The sequence below is a fragment of the Brassica oleracea genome, chromosome C2 (assembly GCF_000695525.1).
Source record: "Brassica oleracea var. oleracea cultivar TO1000 chromosome C2, BOL, whole genome shotgun sequence".
NCBI lineage: Eukaryota > Viridiplantae > Streptophyta > Magnoliopsida > Brassicales > Brassicaceae > Brassica > Brassica oleracea.
In genome coordinates, this window is record NC_027749.1 from 19,929,566 (window position 1) to 19,954,978 (window position 25,413).

At 33.7% G+C, this 25,413-nt stretch overlaps 3 protein-coding genes across 3 annotated transcripts; 2 read left to right on the forward strand and 1 right to left on the reverse strand.

Annotated features, from left to right (window-relative positions):
• Positions 1-6,203, forward strand: LOC106325770 (homeobox protein knotted-1-like 2). The gene is made up of 5 exons (XM_013763819.1): positions 1-485; positions 564-686; positions 767-911; positions 5,463-5,704; positions 5,838-6,203. The coding sequence occupies exons 1-5, from the start codon at positions 171-173 to the stop codon at positions 5,994-5,996; spliced, it is 984 nt and encodes a 327-aa protein (XP_013619273.1). The 5' UTR covers positions 1-170; the 3' UTR covers positions 5,997-6,203.
• An 8,951-nt stretch (positions 6,204-15,154) lies between these two features.
• Positions 15,155-17,933, reverse strand: LOC106325178 (cysteine-rich receptor-like protein kinase 2). The gene is made up of 7 exons (XM_013763201.1): positions 17,183-17,933; positions 16,986-17,099; positions 16,767-16,906; positions 16,290-16,500; positions 15,980-16,214; positions 15,769-15,910; positions 15,155-15,669 (listed from the first exon to the last, which is right to left on the reverse strand). The coding sequence occupies exons 1-7, from the start codon at positions 17,931-17,933 to the stop codon at positions 15,340-15,342; spliced, it is 1,923 nt and encodes a 640-aa protein (XP_013618655.1). The 3' UTR covers positions 15,155-15,339.
• Positions 17,934-19,528: 1,595 nt separating this feature from the next.
• LOC106325959 lies at positions 19,529-21,202 on the forward strand. Its single transcript, XM_013764007.1, has 9 exons — positions 19,529-19,610; positions 19,696-19,893; positions 19,972-20,064; positions 20,141-20,255; positions 20,332-20,377; positions 20,468-20,549; positions 20,625-20,695; positions 20,856-20,928; positions 21,001-21,202. Exons 1-6 carry the CDS (start codon positions 19,606-19,608, stop codon positions 20,488-20,490), a joined length of 480 nt encoding a protein of 159 aa, XP_013619461.1. The 5' UTR covers positions 19,529-19,605; the 3' UTR covers positions 20,491-20,549; positions 20,625-20,695; positions 20,856-20,928; positions 21,001-21,202.
• Positions 21,203-25,413: the final 4,211 nt, after the last annotated feature.

Below are 25,413 nucleotides of genomic sequence, written 5' to 3' on the forward strand. Positions count from 1 at the left end.
TTGACAGTCCGAGACCGACTCACTCTATTTTTTCATTGTCTCTCTCTCCCCACGCAGTAGAACTGGATACAAGTTTGTGGAGCAGCTCCGTTTCATCGTCTTCGTAACTTTTTGCTTCATCAGAAAGTAAAGTAAAGACAAGAAAAGGCTTGAAAGATCAAAGCTACGTTATGGATAGAATGTGCGGTTTCCGTTCGGCGGGAGATTATTCGGAGAAGGCTGAGCTGATGATGTCTTCTTCGGAGAGTCTTATGTCGCTGTCTGATTACCATAACTTGATTTGTTCATCCGCCGGAGAAAACCACGTGTTTGGATCCAACGAGCTTTACTCAGCAGCAGCTTCTGCTTTGTCCTCGGAGGTTTCGATCGCGCCGCCTGCTCGAAGAGCTGATCAGGACAACCCCTCACTTGGTGTCATTAAGTCAAAAATCGCATCTCATCCTTTGTATCCTCGCTTGCTTCAGACCTACATCGATTGTCAAAAGGTGATTGGTTGATTTATATACACACAACCAAGTTCAGTTGTGCTTATGAATATGTTTTTTTGGTTACTTTATTCGCAGGTGGGAGCTCCTTTGGAGATAGCGTATGTGTTGGAAGAGATTCAGGGAGAGAACGATGTGTACAAGAGAGATGTTGCTCCTTTATCTTGCTTTGGAGCTGATCCTGAACTTGATGAATTCATGGTTTCTCACTTCATCCTTGGTCTCGATCTTTAATTGTCTAACCTTTTAATTTTTTCTATAAATCGTTTTTGCTATTTTAGGAAACATATTGCGATATATTGGTTAAGTACAAATCCGATCTGGCGAGGCCGTTCGATGAGGCTACAACTTTCCTGAACAAGATCGAAACGCAACTTCAGGACCTGTGCACTGGTCCCGCTTCTGCTAGAGGCCTTTCAGTTTCAGGTCAGCTCTAAAATGATCTCTTTCTTATTTGCATGTACTGTTGATTTCTTGTTCAGTCTTTAGGTTTTATTTGATCTGTTTGTCCTATTATTTAAATTTCACCTTACATATGTAGCGGATATGGTAAATCTTAGCCAGAACTTTCCCTTCGGTGCTCCACACCAGTTCCTGGGAAATGATGAAAACCTTCTGACACATGTTTTTTCCTTTTATATATATATTTTAATAATAATAACAACGGTGAACGAATTAAGTTAACTTACATGATTAACCCGACTCTTAGGGTGGAGTAGCTAAGAACCGTCTCCTGAATAAGAGATATGAATAAGAGATATAAGAACCGGTTCTTAGCCGAAAAATGTAAAAAACCAAAAAAATGTCAAATCATGAATTAAAAACCATAAATTAAGAATCCGGGTTAATCATGCTCTTAGCGAGTCCAGTTGTAGAAACAAGAAGTGAAATATAAAACCCTAATTATGGTGAAAACATTGATTGTTTCTGCTACATATTTACTGCCATTTTCCTTCAATGGTTCTTGTTGTTTGACTTGCAAGTGTTTCCTGTGAAAAGCTAAACTTTGTGACATTATTTTTCTTCATCCGTTATGGTTTAGTAGCCGTGGGGCTTTAGATGGTGTTAAGCAAAAGGAGTGGGTGGGATTTTCTCTTGCTCAACGATATTTTCTTCCTAGTGCATGATTTTGTATTTGTTATACTTTTCTTTTGTTACTTTATATGTTTAGTTTGTATTATTATCTTCTCTGACAGAAAGAAAATGGTCTATGAAAGCAAAAACTTTTGCGGTAGAGATTCCGATTTTGACGTTTCAATGTCGTACTGAAAGTTTTTTTAAAATGCTTCCTCTTTCCAGTGAAAAACTAATGATAAGAGAAAAAAAAACCTAGTCATATAAGTTCTACTAAAAATGCCACTGATTTTCTTGAGACTGTTTCTTTACTTCATGTTTTAGACAATCTGAGTCGCTAGGCTTATGCTGTTTTCATCTTCATTAAGACTGATGGGTAAAACAAAACTTTGGCAGTTCTTTAACTGCTCCCAATTTCTCTTGGTGAGAAACATTTTTCAGAATTTTTTTCTTTCCATTTTATAATAAATGTTGCTGTGTGATTTGAGCTTTGTTTCACAAAAATATAATCCTTTTTATATACTCGATCAAGATTTTCAAACAAATTCATTATCAGAGAGATAAACTTATAGTGTATTATCAGGGTTAATAGTTTAACCCCGTTTGTAAAGGGTTTTAAAGATAAAACGGAGGGAGTAGTTGACAATCCCCAACTTGTAGACATCTGTCCTTATTATTGGATACATTGTGTGTTAGTCTTACATTTGAATTCAGTCAAGTCCAAATGTGTTCATTTCTTCACGTCTACAAAATCACTCGCATGTGCTTATCTTTTACGAACCTCACTTGACTATGTACACAAAATGTCTTGAATAAGTCAGCTGGTTGGGTTTTGTGTTACTTGAACCTAAAAGAGCAAAAATAAATCTTTGGTAGATTTCAAGTTCCAATGTCTGAGCTAATGCGCATAGATAGTATAATTAGCCTTCTAAAATGCTTTCTGGCCAAGTGGTTGTATTTTGCATGGCGTGGTTAATGTATTTGTCATCTTGTAATCTTGTTGGAACTATACTAAGTTATGTTTGTTTTCTGAGTTAAGAAGGATATAACCTGGTGAGTATTTACTACTACCCCATATATGGAACTATTAGGTTTTTTCTTCTTCTTAAAGGACTGCTTTATTTGCCTTGTGTAGAGTCTTTGTTAGTGTACAATAATTTATTAGCCGCCTAAGCTTTTTCACGATCTTAGGGATTTTAAATTAATCATTTCTTTCTTCAACTACACCTGATAAGAGCTAGCTGTAAAGAAATGGAACTAAAAATCGTGGGTTTCAGCTTTTGTAGGCTTCTTGTTATCGTGCTTTTTTGTATGTAGTCTGTAGATATCAAATGCAGTTTCGGTTGTACTTTGTTAGCATTGTTTAATTTGGAAAAGTTGTTAATACATATCAGATCGTATTTAATTAATTGTAGTTTGCGTAGGGAATCATGTTCAAAAGGTTTTAAAACGGATCACTGCAGGTTGAATTTTCTATAGTGGGCGAATGTTTGGTTTATAATCTTATATTTTAAAGTTTGGAAGTACAACTTACTTTTTTGCTTGGGTAATCTCATGTATTTTCTTTTTGATTGGATATGTATTACCTTCTGAACCTATCTTTTTTCCTTAGCCAATAGCTTTTCCTGCTTCTTAACTCTCTCGAGAAGAGATTTTCTTTTCAACTGAATTTATCTTAAACTAATCAAAAACATCCTAATGTATTCGTTTCACCTGTTTTCACAGTCACGTGCTTTGGTTTCTTTTCTTGCTAATATGCTTTAGGAATAAACAATATCCTCTTTTGGCCCAGTGATGTTTATCATAACAATTGGACTTATCATTGATCTGCTCTCTTTTTTTTTCTCGTTTCTTGATGTTTTGTGCTAAATGACTAGCCTCATAATTTGCTTTAACTTCATATCAGAATACTAGATTAGAATCAGAATGCCTTAGGAATGCCAAGTCTAATCTAGAGTAATCTTACAAAATGTAGTTTTGTGTTGTAGAGTGCAATTTGTATTCTAGACATGACGGTATGATCTCCATGCCTAGAAAGAAAATTAATAGTGATTGCACATTAGTTGTTTAGTCATGATCACTTAAGAGAGCCGTGTCCATTGTCGTGTTGCACATAGTAGGGTTCTTAATAAAATACGCATTATTCACGTAAAACTAACAACAAAAAGAGAGAGCATGATAAGCTTGAATTAGAAACTTTATAGGACCTTTTAAATTCTAAATAGAAGAGGGCTTAAAATGGAAGAACAAAGCGGGGTGTATTGGGTGGTCGGGTGTCACATGGACTCCCGTGGATTCCGCTGGTGGATCCCTCCGTGACCCAATAGCAACTTCCTCTTTTAAAAGCTTTTTTCTTCTGATTATAAAGGAAAAGGGGAAAAAGAAAATAGGGTTTCTCTGTACAACCCAATCATCTATGACTAATGCTTCTCCACTTTCTTGCCATCCTTTTCAACTATTGCTTAGTAATAGTGGTTGTCATGTCGTCCCTGCGTTGTGCCCATAGTGGGCCATGTTATTTCCTCGTGTCGTTACCTTCTTGGTATTTTTTTTGTTAATGCATTGATGTTTATGAATCAAATTAGGCCCCTGTTCTAAAAAATCGGCCGTCTGGACGCTACGCGTCACTCTTCCGTCCCGATTAATGCCAAATCGGTTAAAAAAATCGGATATCCGATTTTCTCCGCCTAGACCGCCTAAATGACCGCCTAGCCGCTTAGGCAGCCGCCTAATCTATTTTTTTTATTATTTTTAATAATATTTTTATTTATTTATTTGATCTAAAATTTTATAAATATCATTTATATTCATAATTTTGATGAAAATTATACTATATTAAGTTTATATATTCTATTTGTGTGTTTTATACAATCTTAAACATGAAAATGTATTAATGTTATACGCAATTAAAGATTAACATGTTTTATAACATAGTAAACAATCTAAAAATTTCGCTCCGCATAATTTTCGATTAATCCCCGATTTTCTCTTTAGGCGATAGGCCCAACCCGACCGCCCGACTAGCGCCTAGCGCTATCCCGAACAGGGAATTCGGCTAATAGGTAAAGAACAAACTAAGTTACTATTGCACATGCCTTCCTCAACTAGCAAAGATGGGTATGAACTATCTTCGTCTTATTTGTCTGAAGATCACTAAGTCCATGTGTCTATGCATTTAAGATGTTCCTTCTATGTACACCAAACCCATAACATGATCATATGATTCATATCATGGGATGTCTATATTGAAATTATATATGTTTTTTTGAATGAATGTTACATCTTTTTACGTGAAGGTGTTGCAGAATTTAAAGAGATTGTTTTCTCAAATTATATATCTCGTTGCCTCTTTGGCATTAATGCCTTATGATATTAGTATAGTAGGTAATATCTTTTATCTAATCAGATGATTGGCGATTACTTGTGAGAAAACTCTAGTGCCATTTTTTAAAATATGGTGCCACGAATTTGATTAGTGGCAGCAACATTATGGGGCCAGTTTGGTCATCGCAAAAAAGATCATAAGTGTTGTGGAAGCGTTATTTCCGGGGGTCATTTCTATACCCCAAAGGCTCAGAAAAGGTAACACGTGTCGTGACTCCGGTGGGCAGTGGTAGGCCCCAGGGGAGCACTTGGTCCTCTGACAAGTAAAAATGGAAGCTTATACACTTGTTCAGTCACGACAACAGTTATTGTCTGCGTGTTTGTGAAGCCCTCGATATTCTCTCGCTACTTTGTTTTTTCCTTTTTTACCCCTAAGCCATTTGACTCCCTTCTATATGTTTTTGGCTCTTTTCTTGTTTTAGCCGTTTAGCTGAGCATACAATGATGCAGTCATATCATATCTTAATGTTAAGCATTGATTGACCTTCTGCGTGTCAATAATTTCTGCTATATGAACAGATGATGGTGCGGTTTCATCAGACGAAGAACTAAGAGAAGGTGATGACGTAGCAACCCAGGACAGCCAACAAAGAAGTAATGACCGGGAACTCAAGGACCAGCTGCTGCGTAAATTCGGTAGCCATATAAGTTCATTGAAACTCGAGTTCTCCAAGAAGAAGAAGAAAGGGAAGCTACCAAGAGAAGCAAGACAAGCATTGCTTGATTGGTGGAATGTTCATTATAAATGGCCTTACCCAACTGTAAGTGTGCTGTGTTTTGGACCGTATATACTAATGGAGACCGGATGTTATGTTTTTATATTTCAGTCATAGCCTAACAATTGGTCACTGTTGTGTTAATATTCGCATCTCAACTCGTATGAAATGTGTGCAGGAAGCTGACAAAATAGCCTTGGCTGAAGAAACGGGTTTGGATCAAAAACAAATCAACAACTGGTTTATAAACCAAAGGAAACGCCATTGGAAGCCATCCCAGAACATGCCGTTCGCTATGATGGACGATTCTAGTGAAACTTTCTTTACCGAGGAATGAAACGTAACAGAAGCCTATGCATTGACATCATGCGTTGTATAATTTTATATTACATTGTTTTGCCAAGAAAAAAAAGGAAGCTAAAAGCTTCGGTACATGGAGTGTCATTGCCAGTAAATTAAACTCCTAGAGTCCTAGGCCAAACGAAAAGAATATTTACATGTACGGACGAGGGGCGAAACGACCCTTTCTATTAAAATATATATATGGGTAATATTAATTATGTCACATATCCACCATCTGGTTCTCTAGTTCATGTAAATGTAGTCCTAATATTACATACACAATTTGTTACAAGTTGTAACTGGAACAGCATTGTTAAAATACAAATATTCAAATAACTTGAGTAGCTGAAACATTCTATCTTCCAATAAGGTTGAAGCTTATCAGTTGAGGTTGGCAATGGCTTGGCGTTTTCATGCGAAACACATTCATTATCTTGTGTCTGGATCTTTAAAAGGGCTTCTCAATTGAGTTTTTTTTTTCAATACTTCCATCAACTTACTATCGCCATTGCATAGGATCCCATCTGGTAAACAAATTACTCAATATCACATCTATATATATATATACCCTTGTTCTAAAACGCGGCCGCGTAGCCGCGTTTGCGGCCGCTAAAACGCTAAACGGAGGTCAGCCGCTGCGATTTTGACCAATTCGGCTTAACTAATCGGTACTTAAATCAGCGCCCGCACAATAATGTTATCCACTTTAAATCGGATAACAACAGACTATTTTGACTTAATTAATTTAAGCCCAATCACAACGATGGGCCTTGGCTTAATTGAAGTCTGTGTAATTTTTTCTGTAACTCGTATCTTATTTATATTACTTGAATTCCTTTGTCATTTCCATCATCTAGCGATGTGGGAGGTTTACAAAATTGACGTGTCTCTTTATGGTTCTTTTATTTATTATTATTATTGACGTAAGAGGAGATAATTGAACTTTGGACTGGGCTTTAAATGGGGTTTATGATAAAACCTGTATTATACAAACCTTTTGTATTATTATGTATTAATGATGTATTATATTTTATAAATCTATGATTTTTAGTATCAATGTTGTATTTCCTAAACATGTTTTGTACAAAAATTTGTATTATATGTATAAAATGTGGTATTATACATATAATACCGTATAATACATATAAAAGTATAAAAAATTCCTCGCCGCGTATTCCCCGATTTTTTTCCGTTTTTCTAATAAATCGCTAGGCCCGTGTGTGCCGCACGCGTAGCGCCTAACGAGTTTCCGAACAGAGATATATACTAGCTAGCTCTTTTTAATTGTTTATAGACGAGACTTTGGTTTGTGCTCATGATCTATATGTATTCTGTTTCAGTAGCTTGACTGATGAAATAGGTGTGTAATAATAGTCAACCAAATTTGCTGTTTCTATCTCTCTAGTCTCTACTGCTTGGTCAAAAAAGTAGCAAGATTTTTGAAACCTTCCTTCTAGAGAAGAGAGGTCCACCGAATTCTACCTAACAAAATTAAATGTTTTAAAAAGGCCTAGCCTGCACAAAATTCACGCAGACTAAAAGGGGCTTAAATGAGAAGAAATCAAAGATCTTTTTAATTTCAGACCTATCATCCTTATCTTTTCAGATGCTTACAAAAATTACTTCATTTCACAACTGCATCCTAGCTACTAGCTAGCTTCTTGACACGAGATCTCGTAAATGATTTGGGTGTCTTTTTTTATTTTATTTATTTTTTGATCAATCTTTTTTTATTTTTTGATCAATCTTAAAAGAGATGCAGCATGAGTACTTTATATGAGGTCACCTATTCTAATACTATTCTAGTCTGAACATGTTAAACTGCAAAATTTTGATGGGATCCGATGTATTAGGGTCTGATTGATTTTTCCGCTACGATCCGCAAACGCAGCTTTTGCTGTTGGTATCAGTTGACATCGTTTCAAAACAATCATACAAACCGTTACAAACCGCTTCGAACCTCTTAAAATAAAAAGCTGATTCCAGCTAGCGTTTACGGTTGCGGGTGGAAAAATATATACATATTTTATATATTAATTAAAATTCACAAACAATATCATAATTTGTTTTATAAAAAATTAAACTAACTATTTATTAGAATTTTTAAACATTTATATACACACATATATAAAGATATACACATATATAAAACAAAATAAAATATTTTTTAATATTTTTTAATATAAATCTTCAAAACAAATTTTATTAAAATTATAACTTTCAACTAATTTAAAATTTTTATAAATAATTTTTTTTATTAATCATATTATATTGATAATTATTATATTTTATTACAATAGTATGTTTTTTAATTTTTTTATAATGTTATAATATGTTAATATGGGTAATTTATTATTAAACCGCTGCAATATCTTATAATCAATCAGTCACAAATATCCAGCAAACACAACAATTTTCAAACGTTGTGCCAGTCATACAAAAAACTTAATAACGTTTGAAACCGCAACCACCCGCATCCGCAAACTCCCGCACCTGCAACCGCAATCGCTGCGTTTAAACCAGTCGGGCCCTTAGTGCTGGTATTATCGTACCCATGATTTGGGTGTCTTATTTAAGTTTTGGTATTTTCCAAAAAAAAGGAAAAGAGTTTTGGGGGGTGTATTCAACCGAGAGTTTTAGGTGATTTATGTTAAAATGACAAATCCACTGTTATTGAAAAGTGAATTTTAAAAACTCATTTAAAATCCACTGTTATTGAACTTGACATTTTATAAAGTACTCTGAAATCCACTGTTATTGAAAATATTTTAAGTTGTGGAATTTTAAAGTTTTCGGGTGATTTAAGAGCGTTTGGGTGGAGTTTCTTAGTTAAAAACATTAAAACTCAAATCCCATAGTTTTAGATGATATTTTAGAGTGGTTTAACAAAAATCATTTTATTATCTGAAATTCTTTAAAATCATCTAAAACCTCGTTAGAAATCAAATAACTTCAATTTTAGATTGAATACACCCCCTTTGGTGTTTTCCTTTATGAATTAGGTTTTGATGTTTTTTTTTTTCCTTTTGCATCTGTTAAATTGCTGGTGAATACATATACACTTCATGAGTTTCTAAAAATTCTCTCTATTTAAAAAAAAAAATCATATTTTTGACACATAAAAATTACTTTAAATTTCTATTATAAATACATCATTCTATTATCAATAAATTTAAAACAACAATGATTTAATATTCAATTTTAATTTTTACTAGTTAATGTTATTAAATAACAGAAATTCATATAAAATACAAAAATTCTATTTTATGAAACAGTTTTAAAAACATCTTTGTAGAATGGAAGGAGTATGTTTTAGAAGGAAAAATAATAATTTCACAAACATATATTTTTAATTTTTAAACATTTAAACTTGAAAAAAACTGAATTTAGTGAATTGCTATTGGTTAATATTATTGAAAATTTGATAATCACAAAAGTGATGATTTTTTGATAAATATTTAATATATTTTCTTGATATTTGAGAAAACATGAAAAAACTATATATATGAAACGCATGGAATAAGCGTATTTATTGATTAAAAAGAATTCAAGTTCTGTTATGAATATTATGTTGATGTCCATATGAAAAGTCATAGATATACTTGTTCCTCACTCCAAATAAGACTTTATTCCCAAACTATTGTAGTCATATATAAATGACTCATTATACAACGAATAAAACACACCAGTTCCTTTTTTTTTTTTACTTATAACAGATTATCAGCACGAAGCTTTAACAGTCTTGAGCTAAAAGGTATAGATTTTAGTACGTTCTTGGTCTTTATTCAATCCTTCTTCAAACCATGTTTATTATCGATTCATGGTTTGTAATAATGGATATTATTTATCAATACTAGAATCATGTTTATTATCAACTCATGATTCATCTACGTATCTAAGAGTTTGAGTTTTAAACGACTTTAGTCGATAATATCGATTTGCCCCTATTTGGTGGTAGCAAAATCGTTTGATCACGTTCACGAGATCATACCGACAGTTATAAGCTAGAGTTCAACTCATAGTTATTTCCACATTCGTATGTATATGATTTTACTTAACTCATATTCTATTACGTGCTATTTAGTGACTAGCTAATTGTATAATTTTGACTTCCGTCTAATAAACATAATTGTTTCATGATGCTCGTTATTGTTTAACATGTTCTTTAAATTTATGATATTGTTATCTTGCTGTATATTTTAGTTTTTGTTTATAGCAAGTAAAATTATAAGTTTGGATTTATTGCTTAGCCTCTTTGAATACGTTTAAATTTGATAGCTTGATTTTATTGCTTACAAATATTATTGTTTTACATATTTGCTTAAACTAGTAGAATAACATGCATATAATATTTTGCTCACGTCTGCAATCGGTTTTAGCATATAGAGAATATTCCGTTAAGTTGAAATATTACAAACTTTTTTTTGTGCCAAAATGTGAATTTTATATTAAATATGAGAAGGGTTTGCAAACTTTACAAAAATTACGTACAAACTTGTTTAGGTGTCTGAGAAGGTGTCTAAAAATTCATGCACTTTAAGATTGCATAAGTCAAGGTTTACAATTGCATATAGTTATTAATATTATCTTTCATGTAAACGACTTGCTGCATGTAACTATGACCAAGAGTTATTAAAATAATATTGTGAATATATTAAGAGTTGTTAGTGTTCTGTTCATTCACACGGCTGAGTGTTTTTGAGTGAATTATTATAACTGGATCTTGTTAATATGGTGAAGTTTACCGCTTACTTTTTCTGCTTGTTTAAGCATATTGATTGTGTTAACTAAACCTAGTTGATTTATTCTGACAGTGTGTGAATAGATAATCATATACTGTTAATAGTTCAAATAGCTTCATTGAGCCTATTGTCTTACAGTAATTTTCCTGTTTGGTTAACTATTGATTATCAAGCCATACTACAATACAGTATATATCTATGATTAAATATTTGGCCAGCAGCTAATTATTTGGTTTGAAAAAAAAAAGTGATTTGGTTTAGATGACTATTAGTTTATGTGCATACATGTTTTATATTAATGTCTACTAACAAATTGTCATATTTATATGAGCAAATTTTAAGTGTTGCAGAGATTCTAACTAGCCCAAAAACATAAAAAAGGCCTCAAAGATCATCTTTATGATCCTTATGTCAGATCTTCAATTGACATTTTACCTCTATTATTGAGATAAGTATTGTTTACATGTTATGCTTAATATTGATTTATAGTCAAGTAAAGTTTGATTAGATAAATTAATTTATACATGTCATCTGATTTTGTTTAAATATTCAATGAAAAATAGTCAATATTAAGATGGTTAATGACATGATAGTAAACGGCTAGTCAATAAAATAATTACTACAATAATATTATCTACTTTTAATGTAGTAAATTACTTGGGATATTACTTATCTCTATATAATTGACATATATATTTTATTATTATATTTCACTAGATTTTTAAGCTTGAGGCTTGATCTTAAGAGATCCATGAGTTTTGAAAAAAATCTAAAGAAAGGTATAATCATCTGAAGTGATTACCTAAAGCTCATTATGTATTTGTATCTTAAAAAAAAAAATTACAAGACCTGAAGTCTGTAAATAAATCTAACTATGTTGGATGTTAAGTTTAAAAGTAATTTTTCTTGAAGAAACTTTTTAAAGATGTATATGTATTGGAAAATACAATATTTTACACAAGTAATGTTGTCCAGTAGACATATGATTAAAACAAAAAAGACTAAAAAAGTTTATACTTATATCTTGTCTCCTTGAGACTCAGAAAACAGTGAGCTATTGAAGTAAGATCATAAATCACGTCTAGTTGATTATGATCTTTCTCTTAAATAGAATATGACATTTATTTTGTGGAAAGAAAATCCACACAAATAGTAATGTTCAAAAAAAAAATGAACATAAAAGTGGTTATAGACATGAATGTTAATATACATAAGGTCAATAAGGTCAAGATCCAAAGAGTTTCTTTTTAGAACTCATACTCTCAATTGAAGTTAGAGAAAATAAAGATGGTAATAAAGAAGAGATATGATTCAAAAATTATTGTGAGTACAATAAAAGGTAGTAAATCTTATAGAATGTTTAACAAGTTGATATATATGAATGCTCCAGAAGAGTACATAATATTACTGCTTATAAGAATGCAATTTAAAATCCTTATTGCATTATATTCTTATAAGTCTCAAAAGTTGGAAGGGTATGAGAAAGAATACATGATCCATGTAGGTATGTTGTTGCTTCAAAAAATGAGATTCAGTCGAGATTGATAAACCTATAGTATTATCATCTCGAGGGAAAAAATTAAAGAATCTCACATTTTATTATAAGTGAAACATCCAGAAGATTATGTTTGCACTAAAATTAAGATTGATGAATCATTAAATCTGAGATTTTGAGACACTTATGTTGAGACAATAAGTAAAAGAAATGAAATATACATTTCAAATCAGAAATATTTCTCAAGGCAGTATAAGTATTTTAGAGAAAATATCTATAGCCTCTTATATATTGTACTCCATAAAGATTAGTGTAATGGAGATACAAATATTGTACATCAGAAGTTTACAAAATATTTGGCATGAACTAGTTAGACCGTTTTGGTTCAGTAATGATGCAAAAAGATACATAAATATTTATGTGAATATTCATTGAAGAACCAGAAGATTCTTGCGAATGATTTTACATATGTTTCTTGCTCATAAGATAAAATGGTAATACGGTTTTCACCAGCCAAAAGAAGTAATTGGCATGAATAAAAGAGATGTTGGTGGACTGATCCCCCACTGTGCATCTTTATACTATTGGTGAATTCACGTCTTAAGTATCTGACATGTTCACTGAAAATAAGTATTTAACATTTGAACAACATAATTTGCATCAAGCCAACAAGTAATCACTAATTCTCCCCGTAATTGGTATTGGGTCATAAACCAACCATTTTGTATCTAAGAATGTTGAATGTGCGGAATACATTCCAGTTGCTTCACATAGAGCTTAATTAAGATGAGTTTTCTAATGAGTTGGGAATATATGTTTGATATGAATCTTCATTCATACTTAAGAATTTAGAGCCATCCCCGAAGGATATAAGTATGGCTTGATTTGAATACTAAAATTGAATTAGTATATACAACATAAGGGGGAGAAAATAAATAGCTGGAAAAAGAAAATAAGTTGAAATGAATTATCAATGATCCTCGTACTAAAGAGAATGTGAAACAAAATTCCAAAAGATAATTTAGTTGTAGAGCTTAGTAAAGCAGTTGCTAGATACATTTACTAGCCCATATAGATGGAGTGATCAAGTCATATATACCAGCTGTTAATGCTCCAATAAGAATAGATGTTATAGAAGAACAATATCAAACTGCTAGTCACGCCTGCAGCGTGGTAGACATGTCGGTTCATAAGATAAGAATCCTCGTATATGAAAAGGAGCGTATATTGATAGTGGTCAAAACGAGGCAATATAGTTTTGAATGATCTCCAGAAGAGACATTAAACATGACTGAAAGAAATTCAGGTACCTGAGACAATGAAGAGATCTCAATAAGTTATGTCATGTATGAAATAAAATGGAACCGATAAGCAAATCGACGTCGATGATATTTATGACTAAAAAGTAGCAGTTGATATGATGAATGAGAAAGAGGATCATGAAACAAAGTCTATTGAAAAGTGTACACAAAGAAATGATTGGCCAAATCACAAAGAAGCAATAGACAAAGATACAAACTCTTGTGAAAAAGAGAGGTATTTGGACCAGTAGTCCATACACTTGAAGGTGTAAAACAATTGGGATAGAAATGAGTTGTTGCTCATAGAAAGATCAATATGGAATTGATTGTGAAGAGACATAATATCATATGGTAGATGTAACTACTTTCAAGTTCCTTATTAGTCTGGCATTAAAGGAAGAACTTGAATTATACAATCCACTGGAAACTGATAATCCCTGAAAGATAGAATCCATGAAGGATTGATGACATTGAAATCATATTCCCGGGAACTCTACCTATTCGATCGAATTGAAATATTTTATGGGTTATATGGAAATGCATCCATTGGTATTTATCAATAGATTATGAATCAATAGAATCATTGATTTGAATGTAATCAAAACTCTTGAAGAGTTATAACAATTTCTTTCTGAAAGATCTTGAAAAAACTACATTGTTATGTATTATGAACTGGACATCTAGAATAAAAGATGTTATCTAGAAGATCCTTAAAAGTGTTATTTGAGAAAGTTACTAATATTTTTCATAACTGAAAGATGTAATTTCATATGACAAGAAAGAATATAGTAACTTTTATAGTTACGAATGAATAACTCGTATGTACGAGGCGAAGGTCTAGAAGAATGTATGTAAAAAATTTGGCTTGAAGTCTGAATAGACCAAGAAATTATTGTTTGTATCAAATGAGAATTGTGGACCAGAAGTCCATAGATCTTGAATACTCTAATCGAAAGAGTTTATTATAATATTCTCAATTTCAAAAGAGATTTATTTGATTGGAATGCATATCTTGAAGATATTGCTTTCAGGGGAAAAAATATGAAAATGTGTGTGGTTGTACTCTTTTTCCTTATCATGGTTTTTATCCTATTAGTTTTTTCCATGACAAAGTTTTAACGAGGCAATAAAGAACACACAAATGATAGACACCCGAAAGAATTACTGTAATTTCAAAGTTGAACGTCTATCACAGATCTAAAGTCTTTGAAGTCAAGAAAATCAAAGAAAATGATCAAATCATATCAAGACTCATGCACTGCAGAAGAATCGCGATGTTCGTCCTACAAGTTCGTTCAAGTGACAATTTCTCTGACTTATTCACCAAGGCGCTAACCACTGTTCCTATCAAGAAGTTAATTCATCTTATCAAACTAAGCCATCTCAAAGATCTTGACGTATGTACACATGAGGGGAAGTCATTACGCGTTGCACTCTTTTTTTTTCTTAACCATGGTTTTTCTCACTGGGTTTTCCTGAAAAATTTTTTAACGAGGCAGCATCTACGGCGTTTTGAAAAGTAATTTAGTATAATGGACATCAAACGGAAATGTTATGAATATTATGGTGATGTCCATATGGAAAGTCATAAACATACTTGTTCATTCCAAACTATTGTAATCATATATAAAAAAACTCATTATACAATGAATAAGACACATCAGTTCATCTCTTCTCTTCTTTACTTATAACAAGTTCCAAATATAACCTTAACTCTTTATCTCTTTTTTCGGTTTATACACAACATTTTGGTTTGTGCTCAACACTGCTTTTGCTGTCCTTGTGCAGTTCTTCAAAGACTCATCTACAGTACAAGGAGTTTTGCGAGATGGTGGCATGAGATGTATAAGTAGGTGGAGTGCTATTAGAAACATGTGCAAGTTCCATGACATTTTCATCCAAAAAGGGAGGATTACTTGGCAATGGCAATACTTCCTTTTTGTTCTTTAGCATCTGCAACACCTTTGACATTGATGGTCTTAGCGAAGCTATCTCTTGAGTGCACAAGAGCCCTATCTGAACAACCCTCACTATCTCCTTCTTGATGGTGATACTGTCGTTATGATTCTTCCAGTTCAGGTTTGGATCAAATATTTCCTCCAAGTCCCCTGACTGAAAATGTTTCCATGCCTTTTTATAGCCAAAACAAAACACACCAATTAGTATGAGATAGTAAAATTTGACTTACTATTTTAATTCATGAAAGTTGCTTTTGTGGTCAAAACTTACTTCTGTGACCAAGTATTCTGACATTTCACTTTTGGTGATCTGCTTCCCAGTTACAATCTCTAATACAAGAACTCCGAAGCTGTATACATCTACCTTCTCTGTTAGCTGACCATGTACCACGTACTCTGGAGCCATATAACCCCTGCAGATTCACAAGTATTGGATCATAACAAACATTTAATTTTCTGAAGTAACAAAATCAATATCTTACAAAGTCCCTGCAATGGCAGTACTGATGTGGCTCTTGTCCTCCTGGAACGATCTTGCCAGACCAAAGTCAGCTATTTTAGCTTGGAACTTCGAGTCTAGAAGGATGTTGCTTGCTTTGATGTCTCTGTGGATAATTCTCACAGTCGACTGCTCGTGCAAATACACCAGTCCCTCTGCTGTTCCAACAATGATCACGAATCTTCTCTGCCAGTCTAGTGTTTTGCCTCTCTTCACATCTGTAAAATTCTTAATGATCATCTCCTTTTAGGAACCAATGAAATGAGACTCATAGAATAGTATTTGGTGTTTACCAAAGATGAATCGATCTAGGCTCTTGTTCTGAATATGCTCATAGACAAGGATACTCTCTGGTCCTGAACAGCTGCAGCCAAGGAGCCTGACGAGGTTCTTGTGTTCAACAGTGCTGATAATGTTGACTTCATTGTAGAAATCTCCTGCTCTGTGCGTGTTATTGAAGAACAACCGTTTCACAGCAATATCTCTTCCATCTGGAAGAACCCCCTATAAACCAAGAGAGATGCCACTAGGTTAGGCCGGTTCTTAGCAAAAGCTTGTGAAGCATTAGCTATGACCTCTAAAATTTTAAGAAACGTTTACATATATATATATATATATATATAGACCTCCAAATTCGTTAAAAAAAAAAAAAAAAAAAAAATATATATATATATATACACTCTTACTAAATTGTTTATATCCCTAAAAATCTCAGGACCGGTCATAACTCACAATTTCTTCATGAGAAGCCACTAGAAACGTATTCATACCTTGAAGACAGCTCCAAACCCGCCTTGTCCAAGCATGTTTGCGCTGTCAAATGAACCAGTGGCCTTCTCCAGAGTTGTGTATTTGAAGTTCAAGCTACTGTTAGTCAAAATTTTCGCCATTTTTTCAACATCATTTGATCCTGAAATTGAACCAAAAGTCTAGGTAAGAATATTATCTTCTACAATAGATTCATCAGAAACAAAACAATGTACACTGACCTCTTCTCTTCTTCTCTATGGTCCGGTGTTTGCTGATATTAACACCTACAGCTATTCCAACAATGAACAGAAACACAGAGCTAAGCACTGAGACAACAATCACAACTACAGAGCCTGCAAAAGTCAACTGATTAGTTATGATCAAGCTAAAATCAGATTCTTCTATAAAAGAGATCTATCCTTTTCGTGTCTGTCACCTCTTGATCTTCGGTTTCTTGGTATCTTGTTCAAGAAATCATGATCAGAGTACCTAAGGAAACACCCCGTGTGAATCGCTCGCCCTACTGACCACGGCAAGCACTTGCTAACCACAGAAGCAGAAGCATCCTCCAAACACTGTTTACAAGACTCAGCACTCAAACTTCTCCAGCAGTTCGCCAACACAAACGCGTTCGCAGACGCACCGCGAGCGTACCCTCCGTTCCCAGGAGCCGCAGCGACCGCGTTTCTCACCACCAGTCTCACCGCTTCTCCAAAACTCTTCTCCTCTCTCCTCATCCTCGTCGTGGTCCCGCCGCACACGACGTCGTCTTCTGGTCCTTTGAACTCGTTGAAGAAACTATAGTTCTCAGCTCTCATGAAACACCCGTCGAGGAAGACACGACCACCGTTCTGAGGGTAACACTGTGGAAGGTTGGCGCGTGCTTCCGAGTAACAGAGGAAACAGTCGTTTAAAGACAGATCTCCGTAACACTGGGCGAGACCGTAGTTAGAAGATGGTCCTGAACCCGTGGAAGCGACTCCGAAACCGTTGGTCTGAACCTGTTGGAGGACTTTGTCCCACGTGGCGACGAAGTTGGAAATGTAAACGGTTTCGTTGCGCTCGAGCTGTGGTGAGCATGTGATTCTTACGGCTCGAGTTCTTGCGTCTCCGGTGGTTGGACGGAGTAACGCTAGAAACAACGTCAGGAGGCATGGAAGATAGAGATGTGTTGATTTTTTCTTCATTTGTTGTTCTTTTGATTGGATACATGGAGACAGAATATATATGTTGAAATTTAAAGTGTTGAATTTTTCAACAGCTTGACTTTGATTAAAGAGGTATGTAAATCAGTCAACTGAAGCAAACAAAAAAAATTGAATAAGAAAGGAAAATGATAGGCTGAGGTACCTAGACCGATTAATCCGGGGTTTTTAGAGTAGTGTTCTTAGCGGAAGTTAAAAAATTGTTTCTTAACTTTTAATTAAAAAAGTTAAGAACCGGTTATTAAAGTTCTTATAATTTAAGTTAAGAAACTGTTTCTTAGCTTTTAACTAAAAAAATTAAGAACCGGTTATTAAAGTCCTTATTTAAAAACCGGTTCTTAGTTTTTTTAGTTAAAAGTTAAGAAACAGTTTCTTAACTTCCGCTAAGAACTTCATCCTAAGAACCCCGGATTAATCATGTTCTTAGACTGACGTAAAAAAGTTTGAATCTGTTATATGATGAGAGACTTTTCTCACTATTTATAGTGTTATACATCATCAAAATAAAAACCAATATTAATGACTCAATTTTTTATTGGTATATATTTTTTTTAATATTTAGTTTCATTCAAACAAGCTACCTATCTATGCTTAATTTTCTAGCAAACTATCTTCACTGTCACCCATCCACAAAAACGTATCAATTCGACCGTTGCAGACATGCAAATGACTTTGAAAGTTGTACATTCTCTATTTACTCAAGAAGCTTGCATATTGTATGTATTTATTATTATGTCCAGATCTAAATTAGTTTAAATATGTGTCGTAACAAAATTTACAAGTTAAGGAAATCATTCTCTCCTTCTCTCTCTTAGATATCTAAATCTCAATTTCTATCTCTCATGTTCTTTATTGTCGGGAAACTAAACTCCTATTACATCTCATATTCTTTCAGGTAAATGACAACAAGAAAAGGAGTCACGCGCCGCCGACGAACCTGAAATCATTTTAAAAATCACCTAGAGAGAGAGAAGTGAAAAGAGAGGATTTGTGTTTAATTCCGATATTATTAATAACTCAACTGATAATTCACACAAATTTTTATTACTATTTTTATCAAATACAATAGATTGACTAAAATATATAAAACCAAAATATAAAATAAAACTTGATGAGTTTCAATTTATAGTTTTATTATTACATAGAATCATTAAAAATATTTTTTCACATAAGGAATACAATAAAAATTGTATAATTTTTGATTCACTATAACGACCAAAATATTTAAACTTTAAAACTATTTTTATGAGTGATGATAAAACTATAATTGGTTTTAATTAAAAATTATATATTATAAAGTTCTCATTTTGCATAAAGTTTATAAAAATCCTTTAAGAATAGATGAATACACGACTGTAAAATTCTTATAGGAATCACTATAAGAAAACTACCTATTTAAACCGTAAAACTATGCATTAATTATGAATGTTGAAAGTTACAGTTTGTGTTAATGTGTAAAAACTTATATATTATTTTAAATACAAATTAAATATAGGATTATAATTATAGTGAGGCTTTTAAGTAAGCCCAAAACGTGAAAGTGCGATGAAATAGTTTATGGTATTAAAGGGAAGCTGCAAAGGGAATTAGGTGTTTCAACCCCAAAAACCTATACTTCGCCCTTGGTCGTTCGTCTCCTTCACCGAAACGAAACATGAGGTACGTTGTCGATTCTTCCGTCTCTTAGTTCCCTTCCGTGTTTGTATTGTAGTTTAGTTGATCGTCTCCTCTTGTTTGCGTTTAGTATGACGAAACCTGGTGGAGAGAAGATTGCTGCTGCTCCTCCTTGTTACGGCAGCGAACCTTTGGTTGAGGAAAGGACGTTCTTTCCACCCATTGGACGTAGCACCAAGGTCCGGACGATCTATGCTTCTAATTTTTGCTCTTTCACGACGAACAAAGAGTACGATGATGGATTCCCTGGAATTCTCTATCAGACCGGGTAAGAAGAAATAATTTGCTTTGTTATATTCTTTTCTTTTTTTTTTTACTATTTGAGAGAGTCTCTGATTGTGTGCAGCGGTCTTGGGTGGGTTAACCCGAATAAGTCTGTTCACGCCAGATCTCATCATATGGAGAATAGAAAGAAGATCTCTGTTGGTCGAAACATTGGGTACGTTTTCTTCTGTGTTTAGTGCTTAGTTGATCGCCACCTGTCTCTGTCTCATTAGTAGATTTTTATTTGACAGAACCACTAGAGTTCTGAGATCTGGTTGCAAGATTAACTTCCTTAGGAGGAGGAGGCAGAGATTAGCCGCACTCGAGATGAATAGAAAGAAGCTTGCTCCTGCTCCCAACAAACCGGTTAAGATTTCATTAAAAGCCCTTTGTAACCAAGTTTAGTTTCTGTCAAAATGCTTGAATCATCTTTTGCTTGCAGGACACGTTTTTGATTGCTCCTGGAGTCAGCGTCCTAGAATGGAAAGGTAGTAAGACTAGAAGAAAACAAAAAAATTTGCTTTGATTATATCTTTTTTTATCTGATGAGTCTCTGTTTTTATTTATTTATTGTGCAGCTGCTGTGATGAGCATATCATGAACGGAGACAAGATTGCTCCTCCTTGTGTCCCCATCGAACGTCGTTTTAAGTTCACTGAGGTTAAAAGCCTTTGTTTTTCTTTAGAAATATCATTAACGCCTTTTGTAACCAATTCAGTCTTTGTTTGTTTGCAGTGCCATGAGGCCTCGCTTTTTCCTGGACGTACCATCAAGATCCGGACGATGTCCGATACTCAAAACATGGGGTATGTTTCCTGTTCCGTCTCTTTATGTTTAGTACTCACTTGCGTTTGTCTCCTTCTTCCTTCTGTCTCTGTAGATGTTTGGTGCGTGATTTGTTTGTAGATGAGTGAATGTTTGACAAAAAAAATTCTCTTTTTCTATCGGTTGGTGCAATAACACAAGTGTTATGAAATCTGTTGGCAACCTCAACGACCTTACATCTCCTCCCCCCTCGTGGAATACTCTATCAGACAAGGTAAGACTTTCTATTTTTTATATATATATATATATGTTTTGGACATACGATTCATTGTTTTTTGTTTTTAAGTTGTATCGAGGCAAAGACATAATCGGAGGGTTTGGACGAGGAGCAGAAGAAAATACTCTTTCGTGCGACAGCTTATTCGCATTATTGTTTATTTATATCAGCTAAATATTTTCTAATTGTATTTTTAATCGCACATTCACTTTACTTTTTAAACTGCAATTGTTTTTTTGTTTTGTCTTTCTTAAAATTTTCCCATCCTCACATTAAGACAACAATGTGTTAGATAAACATTAAAAAAGTGTTAGAAAACATATTTATATTTGGATATTGCTAACATCTGCATTTAAAACACATTGATCAGCACGAGTAATGGAAATTGTTCATCTTCTGCATCACAAATTCATACCATAATTGTAAGGGAAGTTTACTAAAATAACACAAATTAATTGTGTTATTACTAAAATGACTCATATTTTTTGAAAATCATTAGAATTTTTTTCTGGTCGAAATTATCTTTGTCTATAGTTATAACCAAAGTACCCTTAACATTTGATTGACGGCAGATATGTTTTCAAAAAAATATATATGTCGAATAATAAGTCTGTTTATAAAATATGTATAGAAAAAAAATCTACCGTTAAAGTGGCGTCAGACTTTCTTAGAAACGTCAGATTTGTTTTCACGGCAGATTTAATTGTCCGATTTGAATAGAAAACAGATTTTTAAGAATATATCTGTCGAATGACGTAGCAGATTTATCATAAATGGTAGATTTTTGTGTTCAACTTATTTTCTTATGTACAGATTTATTTTCTTATGTTTGACTTATTTTCTTACGGCATAGTTATATATCCGACTTAAAATTGTTGGTATACTTTTTGTTTAAGTGGTGGTAGACTTTTTTTTTTATGTCGTGGCAGATTTATTGAGGGAAATCTGGGTTTATATAAACCAAACTTAATTTAATGTTTAGTTTCGACCGATTTACATTAATTTCAAAACTGGTTTATTTTTAGATTGATTAAGATCAGAATTAGATAAGGTTTTGGTAATTTTCGTCATCTTTTTCATCCATCTTTTATTCATTACTAGGGTCGGTCCAGACTACGCCCGGATTTCTTATCTAAATATTAATTATAATCATATGTTTATGTTATTTTGATATATAAATATTATATAAATATAATTAAGTAGCTAGATAATTATAAAAATATTTTTAATTATTTATTGTTTTCTATCTTATGAATTTCAATTAACCCAATTTCTTACAATAAAATTTTCCGTTGATTTATTTATTGAATGAAACTTGTGTAGCTTAAAATCATGCATGCATTTAAGCTGAATCAAATCTAAACTAAACCGAAGTAAATTCGGTTATGTTCCGTCGTTTTTCTTTGAGACATAAGGCTCAAAAGAAAAGACCCAATGGGAATTGAATGCATTGCTTCTTGTCTATTTCCCTTTTAAGTTTAAAATCTGTATCTCATATCTCACCAACACGCATGTCTCCGTGCATGTATGACACTTCCATTCATGTTAATTCCCAATAACTAATTAAAAAATGAAATAAAAACCTTTGATTGCTTCCCTTATCTTCTTATGATTCGTTCAGAGCAATCTTTACTTTGATAATATCTATATTTCTTTGGACAAAAAATAACTATATTTCTCTCTTGATCAAGTCATAGCGGAATTGAGAAACTGATCTGATTTACTCGCCACCGCTTAAACTGTGGAATATTTTTATTAATTGGCTCGATTTTCTTTTTTAACCTCTTCAGTGTTGTTGCTCATCATCCTCTTCCCTCTGCCTCTTCATACTCTGCCTCTTCATACTCTGCAAAATCCATCGCCAATAATTTTAAACTCTTGAATGTTATTGAGTTACCGGAGGTGGCGGCAAAATGAACCGTCACCGTTGATATCACCTCCAACCAAGGCGAAGTCAGTAGCATCCAGAAACTCACGGTACACTCCTTCTTTTCCTTCTCGTTTCCAAAGTTTCAGTCTTTACATATGTTTTCATTATAGTGGCTATTTCTCTGTATTTGGGCTATATCACGGTGTGAACAAAAAGCCCACTAAACCGTAAACAATTATGAAACGCAGCAGCCCACATCAAAAATTAATGAAACGATGAGTTTTATGCAAAGAAGAGAGGTGTCGCACTCACAGTCAATGACTTTATGACGTGGCGTAACAGAAGGAAGACAAACATTTTTTTATATATATAGATTATCAAGTTGTTTCATTTCATTTCATGGTGGTTTAACCACTTATTGCAATCCTCGTAATCAAAACAAGTTCAATGCCATGAGTCGTAAGTGCCTCTTTGTCGAATATCCCTTTGGGAAAAAGGCTTGGAAGTTATATCACATATGATATAGAAAAAAGCTTGGACATTATAAAATATAGAAATCTATAAATTACACATTATTTCAAGAGTCATGTTACATTATTTCAAGAGTCATGTTGGACACATCACCTGGTTCACACACAAATACACAATTTGGCATCACAAGAACGAGACTCAAACTTGAGAACTCAGATCAAATACAATGTTCTGGTCATCTTTACCTTTCCCCACAAAGATGATTAATATTTGTTTAAGCTCATACTAAATGAGATCATTAAAATTGTTTTGACAACATATTACACAACACGAAGCAAGCAAACACAATCAGGCAATCAGAAAGCTTATTTATTAATCATAGAAAAGTTGAACCAATACAAAAAAGAATTCATTACGAACTTATAATAAAAGTTTTCAAATATGAGGAACTACTCTTTGCCCGTCAAATCACTTAAGCATAAAGAAAGAGGAGCAGCACTCAAGAGAGACTTGGCTGATAAAGCAACACCTACGCCGTTCTCGATCTTATTGTACACAGCACGTAACCTGCTCTCTTTCCGCACCTCAGAGTGATGTAAAGCTAGAAGCTTTGAGAATTCCCTATCAACACAAACACAGAATAAAACATATAAGTGCACCATCCCCAATATCAGCAATAAAGTGAACCATATTCTCCATCTAGAGCACAACAACAACTTAAACCAAAGTTCCAATATAAGCGTAAGAAAAAATCAAAACTTTACAGAAAAATATCAACTCACATCAGGGTCAGACATCGAAGCTTTGATAAAGGAATACATATTGAGTCAGAGTTCACCTGACTTGTTCAACGCCTATTTTGCTTTCATCAGCTCCACCACCAGGAAGAATCTTCATTGTCTTCTCAAGCTGAAACCTTTGGTCCACCCAGCTTCAAGAAATATCTTCTAACGCCTCTCATTCTCCTTCAACTCAGAAATTCTCCTACACAAAAAAAAAATATTCAATTCTCATTCAGAACCAAACCTATGTTCAACAGATTTGAAGTCGAAGGTTAGATGAAATTAAAATTTCTACATGCAATCAACTAATATACAATAACAACAACATAGATTAAAGACTCCCAGATTAGAGTACGTTGCAACTGAAGCCGGAAGTGAGTGAGGTGAAATCGATTCGGGTTTGTCGAGAAACACAGAGACAAAAGGTGAGTTCAAGTGGAGGACGTAGGAGACAGAGTCGAGTTACGGTAGGGGTGATGGAGACGAAGCCGGTTGTGACGGAGAAATGACCGTCGAAGATGGAGGTGAAGGACACGACGAGGAGGGCGTTTCGTTCGGTGGAAAAACCCTACACAAGTAAAGTGTTTCTCTTTTTTTCATTTCTTAAAATTAAGGGCTAATTGGTGAAATAGCGAGAGAAATTAAGTATATGAACATGATTTTGACATAATTAAATGGGTAACAATTGTCTTTCACCTCATCCGGTTCTACCCTCTACGCTTACAAGTCTTCGGTGAAAGAGAGAGAAATAGATTACGTTTTGCAAATTAAATAGATGACGATGTGATAGAGAGAGATGACGTTGCGGGAAGGAGGAATTGATGATATTCACCATGCACTGTGCAGATTTTAAGGACAGAGTAGAAGCCACGTCCTCATGAAAATAACCGCATGCTATTTACTGAGTTCAGTAAATATGTGGATCAGAATAGACCACCCTCACAATATATCGTGTATTCCATATACTTTTGACAGTCTGTCCATCTCGTTGTTAAGTAAGAAAAAGACATTGACGAAGGTGAAAGCAGAGAACGAGTTAATGCTCAGCAGATTCGAACAGGTAATCATCAGTAACAACCAACTAATCCTTGTATTTATCTGTATTTGTAGTTGATGATCATTATAGTATTTGATATAAATGATTGTCTCAATATGGAATGGACCATTTGATGTAGATCTGAGATAGTAATTTTTTTTGCTCCAACCTGCAGATGACAGGACAAGATAAAGTCTTGCTTGTACATGGGACGTGGGTCCGTGATAGCGATCAACGGTGGATATTTGAACCTGACATAACGTCCAAAGTAGAACATTTCATTCGAATATTCTCCGGGATGACAATGATAGAGTTATTGACTT

Excerpts from the sequence above, each read along its gene's own strand:
- LOC106325770 (XM_013763819.1), top strand. The coding sequence starts at position 171 with ATGGATAGAATGTGCGGTTTCCGTTCGGCGGGAGATTATTCGGAGAAG. Across the intron at positions 687-766 it reads CTGAACTTGATGAATTCATG|GAAACATATTGCGATATATT; the intron begins GTTTCTCACTTC and ends TTGCTATTTTAG. Across the intron at positions 912-5,462 it reads TAGAGGCCTTTCAGTTTCAG|ATGATGGTGCGGTTTCATCA; the intron begins GTCAGCTCTAAA and ends CTATATGAACAG.
- LOC106325959 (XM_013764007.1), top strand. Across the intron at positions 20,065-20,140 it reads TCTGTTGGTCGAAACATTGG|AACCACTAGAGTTCTGAGAT; the intron begins GTACGTTTTCTT and ends TTTATTTGACAG. Across the intron at positions 20,256-20,331 it reads CTCCTGCTCCCAACAAACCG|GACACGTTTTTGATTGCTCC; the intron begins GTTAAGATTTCA and ends TTTTGCTTGCAG.
- LOC106325178 (XM_013763201.1), bottom strand. The coding sequence starts at position 17,933 with ATGAAGAAAAAATCAACACATCTCTATCTTCCATGCCTCCTGACGTTG. Across the intron at positions 16,501-16,766 it reads GGTTTGGAGCTGTCTTCAAG|GGGGTTCTTCCAGATGGAAG; the intron begins GTATGAATACGT and ends CTTGGTTTATAG. Across the intron at positions 15,911-15,979 it reads ACTGCCATTGCAGGGACTTT|GGGTTATATGGCTCCAGAGT; the intron begins GTAAGATATTGA and ends GTGAATCTGCAG.